We start from the raw sequence: 8,942 nt of genomic DNA on the forward strand, positions 1-8,942 counted from the left end.
TTTATACAGGTTGTGTTTTATGTTGAAATTCTTTTTTAAGCGATGGATGACACAATTACCATACTTTAAAAATATTTTTAAACTTTTTCATAACGGTTTGCTTGAACTTAAATAGTAGTGTTTACTTAGCTGCTACAAACCTAGGTAAACGATGAGAAAAATTCTAAAAAATGGTGATACATAGATTAATGCATCTATCATCCTAACAAAATTTTAGTGTAAATATGACTTGTATAAAAGGAAAAAAAGAAGAAATAGCATTAATATAAAATGAGCCAAAAATTTTGTATATGAAGCTATGTGATCGATAAAATGGTTTGAAGAGTAAAATCATTTGAAAAATAATCGCATGGTTCAACATGTTTAATTAAGCTTATAAGAGCTTTAGGTGATTTCCGTGACTTCCATTGGATTTAGGCCACGTTCGCAAAGCATGCTATTAACTCATTTTTTTTCGTACTCACGTTTGCCAAACTGATAAATGATATTTTTTAAAAAAGATTATATATTATAATTGCTTAAAAATTCAGATTAATCTATTTTTCTAATTTTTATAGTTAATAATTATTAATTATATACTAATTTGTTAATGTGTTTTCCGCTACATATAATAACCCAACTGCTGAACATTCCGCACTGGATAATAACCCAACTATCGAACATGGCATGGCCTTAATTCGATTGATCTGAAGTACCATCAGAAATTCCTCTATTTCAAAAGGGAGGCCTATAGAGAAAAAAAGAAAAGGGAAAATTACAAAGATGCCATTATAATTTTGCGAAATCGTAGATATACCATCCTGGCCCACTTGTCATTGACTCACGTGAACCCTACATGTCATTGAGATACCAGTGGCATATTTCTAACTTTACAAAATTATAATGGCACGGTTGCAAATTTCCCGAGAGAAAAGGGAAATTCTGGTTCGAACCTGCATGGCAAAGTAATTGCATAGTATATCTTACTGTGGCGTCCGTACTGTAACACGATTGATCTCGCTGGCACCAAACCGGCAGACCATGAGCGGCGACATCTTACGTCAAAAATAACCAGACGCGACCAAGCTTCACGATGCACAATAGCACAAGGATAATAGAAGTCGCATGGTATTAGGTGTAACGCTATATAAAGTTGAGCAGTGAACACTGAACATCTAGCACAAGAATTTACAGCTAGCCTGGTAAAGAACAGGTCACAGCCTAACTGATCTAGTTCTCCTCAATGTCACAAAATGGTGGGCATTGGTGAATCCTCATCCTCTCATAGCCCCTCCAGATCATCCATGAAGTCGCCCCCATGAGCCATATCACTTTGCATTTCATCCTGTATCATCGCCTGCCATAAAAAAACATATTTTGGTTTCAGGAAAAGATCTTGGTTGCATAAAGAGTCTTATCATGGTTAGGAAAAAACGATGTGAACCTGAGGATCCTTCAGTTCTGTGACACAGTTTGCGAGTCTACTGTATTGTTCTCTTGCTTCTGGGTATTGAGTCATCGATTTCACACGAGCAAGTGCTCTCTGTAATCTGCCTTCGGCCTGCTTTCTGCCATCTTTCAGGTAGTCGTACTCATCCTCTTCCTCTTCCTTTGCAGGTTGGATATGAGATGGACCTTCAAGCTGTTGGATCTGCGATGGACCTTCAAGCTGTTTTACAGGTTGGAAACCTCGCAGGCCCCTTCGCTTTCTCCTCCACCTCAATATAATTTTCTCCACAATTCCTACAGACCAGACTATCTTCCGAAAGCTTTTCCTTACTTGATGTCCTCGTACATGTGCCTAATGGAAACAGAAATCTGATATTACAAGATAGTAGAAGTTTATAAAATAAAAACAGAAGAGACAGTGCAGTGCATTAATAGTAATGACCAACAAAATTTAATGGAGTTGTTCTACCACCTAGTAAGCTGTAACTTCTGCAACTCAAGTCAAATGAGTCATGACAGCCACAACGATTGGCATCAACCCCATTCCCTACTCCTACCTTACCTCTGACAGAAAGGACTTGAAGTAGGTTCAAGCATAGTTTCAACAAAGTCACACTCAAAGTTGAGGCAGTGGAGTGTAAAATGATTGCACATACCAGATTTCAGAACAGCGAAGTGTTCAGAACTTACAGAAGAACAGAGTACAAGTTCAATAAAAGTATCTGAAGTATAAACCAAATAAAAAGCTGGTGAGTTTTCAATTATCTCAACACTCCTTAATCCTTAGTACTGGATAGTGCAAAGAATCATAGTTATGTGGAATTGCCTTAGTTCATTTGTAGATTGTAATTTTTGGGTGTTACTTCCAAGTTAAAAACTAACTGCCATGTCACAAAATCAAATAAATAAAGCTACAAGAAATCTGAAGAACCATTCAGTCGTATGATAGGTCAGCAGATCAAAATAGGCACACAAGAGAGAGCAAGAGAGTAAAGAGTGGCACACAGAAATACCTGTATCTTGACAATTTTCTGTCGAATAATCATAAACTCCTTTCTACCTTTCCATCCTCTAAACTTGTTTTGGATACGAACTGCAGCAGAATGCGGAAGCCCATCGTTCTGCCCAGGTTTTGTATTTTTAATAGATACAAGTGAAAGCGTGCGCTCATCAGATAATCCACAATCATCATCACCATATTCAACCACCTTCTTTCTGTGGAATGACTCCACCCTAAAAGCTTGAAATATCCTGGCTGCAGCTTGCGTTGATTTACGCACTGCACTAAGTGAATCCTTCAGTGACTCAGCCTGAGAGTCCCCGTAAGAAAGTTGAGCAGAACTGGATTCTGCAAAATCTTCAGTCGCTCCTATGTCACATATTTCTTTTACATTCCCATCCTTGGATTCTTTCAGTGTAAGAGCTGAAAGATGACTTGTCAAAGCAGATTCTGCAAGGAAACCACCAATGCCTTTGTGTCCATTTTCTGACGCTAAATCAGCAGCTGTTCTTCCTGATGAAAATTGAGGAGTTGGATCTGTCAATAAACCAGATTCAGCTCCATTTGCTATAAGGGCCCCAACTGTCCGCTCCCTAAAACAATAAAATATGAGGTCAACCAAGAAGAGTAAAAGTAATCATATCCGTAGGTCAAATAATTCATGCATACCTTCCGCATGATGCAGCCCAGTGAAGCGCAGTCCATCCTCGAGAATCCCTGAAGTTCACCTTTACACCTGCAGTAATTATCGGCTTTATAGCCCAATCATACCCAAGTGCAGCTACCAAATGAATCACACCTTGTCCTTCCTTGCCAAGCACATTGGGACCTTTGTCTTCGTCATGTATCTTATGAATAAGCCAACAATATAGCTTCTCTTTCACCATTTTCTCAATATTCTGATCCCGTGCAGTGGAAATTTCTTTCTCATCCGATGGAACAGCCTGGCTTGACCATTTATCATCAAGCATTAAGGAATTAATAGTGTCGATTATTTCGGACTTCTCATTTCCATCACTCATAACATACTTCTCATAGTCATCTGGTCCCAAGGAAAGTAACTTCTCAAGACGAATATGTAAATGCATTTCACTTATGCCTGCAGTACGGGGATCTGAAGTATCCATTTGTCGAACATCAGAATCACGGAACTCAAACTCCCGCACTTCACTACAAGCCACCCTATTGGAGCATGTCACATAAAAGGGGACTCGTCCAGATATATGTACTGGTGTGTAGCATCGCAGAGCACCCTGTGCTAAAACCTCTGCAGGTACTTCAACATCCCCGAACATACATGACCACTTGCAGTTTTCCACGTGTTCTTTATTTGCCAAGAATGTACCAGTAACTAGGACCTGAACCAAGTGGTTGTCAAAACAATGAACATAAAGCTCAACATAATGATAATCTTGGGCAACTTATATTGTACCTGTGGTAGAAAAATCAAATAGCAACAGAAGAAATATAAAGAATAGTGCAAACCTTAGTCCTAGAGCCCGTGCATGCATAGCTTGGAGAAACGTCAATAATGCTGAAGAGCTGATCTTGGGAAAGCGAGGGGCTGACTGCGAATGCATCTAACTGCTCATTTATAGGTATGCTTGTGCCATCAGCAACATTCACAGTTTCGGTATTACTCCAGAAGGCATCTGAACTGGACTTGATATCCAAATCAGCTACTTCTGGAAGTTCACTACTCATCCACCTCGAGAAGCTATCAAATTTCTTCAAACCATCGGGTTCGATCTTAAAGATATCTAATGATGACTGCTTTAAAAGTGGATACCGGATCCCATCTGTATAGGTATTATTCTCTACCTGAAAAATTATGGCAATATATTCTTCTGTGTTAGATTTTGCAATTGGCAGTGTGTATCTTTAACACATACATCTATCAGCAGTGCATACAGAACTCAGGAATACATCATGGGTCATCCAAGGTTGTAAACCATATGTACTAAAGATTTCAGAACGCACAGATCACCCCCCCCCCCCCAACAAATGTTACTGCTATCAAATTGCTGAGAAGGAAGGACAATCCTATTTCCTATACCTCTGCATGTACAATCATAGCTAAAAGAAGCTGCCTAACAACCATATAAAAACTAGGATTTGCAGAGCATCAGGGTAATTAATGCAAGTATTAATTGTGCACCTGTGATGACGTTATGCCTGCAGCACTCAGTGCATCAGCTTCTTTCTGAGTGAGGTTGTTGGTGTACAGTGCCTCAGACATGAATGTTTCCAATCGTGAGTTATCATCCAGATTGTTAGACTCCATGGCGGCAATAGAAGAATAGAATGCTGGCTCCATAAACTCAGCTGGGTATTCCGGATAGGGCTCACCAAACCGCAATGAATCATGTAGAGTTTTGGACACGCCCCTTACCTCAGCTCCAGCTTCATTGAACACACCAGGTATGTCATAATGAGCAGCAAAATGATTATATGAGTTATCTGTTGCATTCTGCATTTTGCCATGATAACCTACATCTGTGGTAAAATAAAATATGAGCTTGGCAACATTAGAGCAAAACTTCAGTACATATACTAGGCATCTTGCCTGGATTATTTACAGAAGTACTTGGGGCTGAAACACCCAACATATTATCCATCATGACTCCATCCACAGGCTGCTGCATCTCAATGAAAGGGTGGTATCTGGAGCTTGCTCGACAACTATCTGTTGCACCGAATTTTGCTTTAGATACACTGAAAGAAGTTAATTATTGAATATGCATCAGTTTATTTATAGTTGGTGCAGATGATGCAGAACGAAGATAGAGAAACAGCAAGACCTGTTTCAGCATCCTCATATTCCGAAATCTGTCCACTAATTGGGCTTTCAGCATCCATAGATTGGGAGGCTACCTGGCTCTGACTAGCGAAAGAGTTCGAGTACACAGGACTATCGGCATTAGATAATCCTGCACTCTCTTCAGCTTCTTTAGAACAGCTGAAACTTTGCTTGCCACCCTGGAAAATGCATTTTTCCCTGGAATATCAGATATTGGATATGGAAGCAGAAGCTAAGCAAAAAGGTATCCCTATAAGGCTATAGCATATTAATTTGATCATTTTTCTGGAAGCAAAAGAACTTCTAAAGTATGTCAGGTGACTGGGAATGGAATAGTGACAAAATTTCTAGTTGCACAGGCCTATAATTGTGACAATCACCCTCTTTACGTGCATATATTTTGTACCAATTTGTGTTGTTTTTCCTGTTTCATGAGCGAGGGATTATGATTTGCCAATGAAGGTATGGGTGCATAAATTACACTGCTACCAACAAAGTTTATGTATGGCAGATCATAGATGCTGCTGCCACCAAAGTTTGTGTATGGTATATTGATGCACTGTTCACTTCTTCAGTAGATATAGACTAAAACATGTCAATTGAACAGAATATGCTAGACAAAGTGACTGAAAGTAAACATACCTTGACTTCAAGGTAGTGCACAAGAACGATATTCGTTAAACCCCTGAAAAACAGAATAACAATCATGTACTAGCACATTTTTGTTACAAAATCATCTTATCTATAAGATCGGTATCATCCATACTGTCTCTTTAGAATCGCTGGCATTATATTAAAGTGCCATAGCAATGTCAAGCGCTTACTCTTCTAATAACCAATAGGTACGTCTTTGGAAGTTCTCATTCTCCTCCCCATGGGCATAGTAGCAATGAAGTACATCAACACTGCCAACCTAAAGAATAAATTTTGATTTGAGTGCTCTGATAACAAATCTACAACCAAATTGAATAAGATTAAGCTATAAGAAAAAAATTGCTATTCCTTTGGTAGCATTAGGTATTTCTCTCCATTCCTTTCTACTCCAAAGAGTCCAGGAATGAAGAAAATAGCTAACTGACAAGTGACAAGTAGAAACACGATAAGGGTATCAGGAATCCCATGAATTTGGCACATTTTCTACCAGAATGAAATGAGATAACATAGCTAAAGAAAGATGTCACCAAGGAAACATGCAAACTAACATTCTATTTGTTTAACAAATAGTACTTGTTCAATATTAACATAGGCCAGTGTACCGTATAATAACATGCGGATTTGTTGTTAACTTGCTCTACAGATATACAGTGTTAAAGTTAGTCAAAGCTGATCTGTATCTTGGTAATATCTGAAAGTCAAAAGCAGAAACCAAGCATTTGTGACCAGAGTTTGGTACATTCTGCAGATTACAAAATACAAATCAATGTAGAACAACGGGTGTCCAGACAATGGTTATATTTATCCATACAATTTGAAATGTTTCATAAACAATCACTAATCGTCTAAGATACAATTAGAAAAGGAGGATTAATACAGTAAGAACTCATATACTGCCTTACTTTCAGCTTTTCGTGAGCTTCTTTGACTGTCTTTCCATCCTTTTTCTTCCTCCAGTTATGTCCATCCTTTCTAAAGTATCTCAATATTTTCCGATCAAACAAAAAAAGCGAACCACCTACATGAATGGCAAGCATTTTCATACAGTATAGTAATCCACGTGAAATATAGTAACTTCTGCTAAGAATAGGATATGGTACAACAGATCCCCAATAAACAGAATTCGTCTCAAAGTACAGGTACATAAAATATCTCACACACTCACCAAATATCATAAACAACACGGTCGCAAATGTATGTAACAACTGGTCACATTATAAAATGATTTTTTTTATGAAAGAATCAAAGAAATAAAGGGTCCTCCGTCTTGGAAAGTTAAAGGAGCTGGCATTGCTTACAACCTACAAGATCCCTGGGGTTTATGCGGTTATACCCTACAAATGTGATTCAACTGCAGCTCCACGCATGTTCTTAGCGTAAAATTTGGCAAATGCCCCTTTTAATGGGTTTGATTTCATGCCTTTAGTCGTCCAAATTTCAGCGAGCAAGTTCAAAGAAAAAACTACCAATGACCTAGTAACTGCAGTACGAACATTGCTAGCGAATCAAACTTCCTACCGTCTCAACAATGAATAATAAGGTGTGTGTCATTTCCATGCTGCAGAGCAATATGGTACCAGAACCATTAACTTTAGAACAGTAAGACAGATTAAAAGGAATAACTGGATCAGTCATGGCAATCCTAGAAAACAAAGGTGGTCGAAATAATGAGAAAGGCATACTTGCAGGTTTGTTCGGTGGCTCAGGCGCAATGGAGAATTTCTTGTGATTTGACAGTATATGGCAGATTTCAGTAGGCCGTAGCCATCGATTCTGAGCTTCCAGCAGTATCTGGGGAATATCTGCAAATCAACAGTAAAATTAGCCACTGAGGACAGCAATATCTAGTCATAATTCGTTTTTTTACACTGGTATATAGTGCCGGTTGGGGGAAGCTGTACACTAGTACATGGCGTGCAATCCCTTTATGTTCTATTGTTTTTTCCTCGTTTTGACTAATTTAAGCATTCAATCAAACTCTCTACCGCTCCCGAATCAACTGTGAACGACTAGGACTTAATAACAACAAATCCGAAACCAAAATCTCCCAGAAGTTACAATCCGGTGGAATTATCCCAAGTACAACACGAAGCCCTAGAATCTCTCAAACCACGACCCAAGTAAAAAACAAATAAAAATCTCCCCCAAAAAACCGATAGCTCAGACTTCAACACACCAGAGAAAAAACCCTAACAGTACGGGGAAAAAAATCCTTCTCCAGACAAGCGCACGGATCACCCGCCGCGGAACCCGGGAGGGGCAGAAGCGAACGCGCACCTGGCGGCTGGTTGGGCAGCCCGTACTTGCGAACCTCCGCCATCCGAACGATCCGGCCGTCGCCGCCGCCGCCGCCGGCTGATTTGGGGGATTTGTCTCCGGGCGGCGAGCCGCTTCGCGGGATTTGGAAGCACGGCGCCGTCGGGTTGGAATATTTGCTTGCTAAAGAGTACATGGGGGGGGGGGGGGTGACGAGGGGAAAAAAAGGTGGAGAAAAAAAGGTGGAGAGAGAGGCAGGAAGGGATAGGAGGTGTGGAATGACGGAAGTGCCCCTGCGTGGACGGTGGCTTGGGTGGTTTCCGCCGTCGTTAAGCGTTTGGACACGAATCCAAGATTTCATTTCTATTTTTCCTTCCTTCCGAGTACAAGTGTACAACGAGCTCAGGTTTAATTTAGATTAGAATTATTATTATAATATATAGTTTATTATAAGTAAGCTAAAGGAAACAGATAGATTACTATGATATATTTTATTATAATCTAGACCTAGCTTATTATAATCGTCCAAATGTTTTTTAGATTATTGGGTGTTTTAGACCCACTGTCGTTTATACTTTAAAATAATTATCTATCATACAGCAATCTAACTTAATAATTTAGATTACAATAATCCCTGGCTAAAATAAATGGGGCCTAAATGATGTAAACAGACTCTAAAAATTGTCACGTTATATTTATGCTCACATGAAGTAGAGAGAAGAAGAGAAGAAAAATGGGCTATAAATTTACACAACTATAGTATAAAGACATTAATTATGTATGAAAGGTAGAGTATATATTGAT

The 8,942-nt window shown here is 39.2% G+C and overlaps 1 protein-coding gene across 2 annotated transcripts; it reads right to left on the bottom strand.

Annotated features, from left to right (window-relative positions):
* Positions 1 to 937: 937 nt before the first annotated feature.
* On the bottom strand, positions 938 to 8,322 carry LOC102717539 (calmodulin-binding transcription activator 1-like). 2 transcript variants are annotated; one of them, XM_015839751.2, is made up of 13 exons: positions 8,160 to 8,322; positions 7,565 to 7,684; positions 6,785 to 6,900; positions 6,053 to 6,141; positions 5,871 to 5,913; positions 5,230 to 5,407; positions 4,995 to 5,114; positions 4,587 to 4,924; positions 3,914 to 4,249; positions 3,098 to 3,786; positions 2,442 to 3,021; positions 1,424 to 1,780; positions 938 to 1,336 (listed from the first exon to the last, which is right to left on the bottom strand). In XM_015839751.2, the coding sequence occupies exons 1-13, from the start codon at positions 8,200 to 8,202 to the stop codon at positions 1,262 to 1,264; spliced, it is 3,084 nt and encodes a 1,027-aa protein (XP_015695237.2). In that variant the 5' UTR covers positions 8,203 to 8,322; the 3' UTR covers positions 938 to 1,261. The 2 variants fall into 2 exon arrangements, with proteins under 2 accessions (XP_015695237.2, XP_015695238.2); XM_015839752.2 differs by lacking the exons at positions 6,053 to 6,141; positions 6,785 to 6,900; positions 7,565 to 7,684; positions 8,160 to 8,322 and having other exon boundaries at positions 4,995 to 5,143; positions 5,303 to 5,407.
* Between the last annotated feature and the right edge of the window lie 620 nt (positions 8,323 to 8,942).

Source organism: Oryza brachyantha, chromosome 7 (genome assembly GCF_000231095.2).
Source record: "Oryza brachyantha chromosome 7, ObraRS2, whole genome shotgun sequence".
Classification (NCBI taxonomy): domain Eukaryota; kingdom Viridiplantae; phylum Streptophyta; class Magnoliopsida; order Poales; family Poaceae; genus Oryza; species Oryza brachyantha.

Coding starts and splice junctions, on each gene's coding strand:
- LOC102717539 (XM_015839751.2), bottom strand. CDS start 8,202: ATGGCGGAGGTTCGCAAGTACGGGCTGCCCAACCAGCCGCCAG. Junction 7,685..8,159: donor GCTGCCCAACCAGCCGCCAG/GTGCGCGTTCGC, acceptor GTTGATTTGCAG/ATATTCCCCAGATACTGCTG. Junction 5,115..5,229: donor ATATGAGGATGCTGAAACAG/GTCTTGCTGTTT, acceptor TCGGTGCAACAG/ATAGTTGTCGAGCAAGCTCC.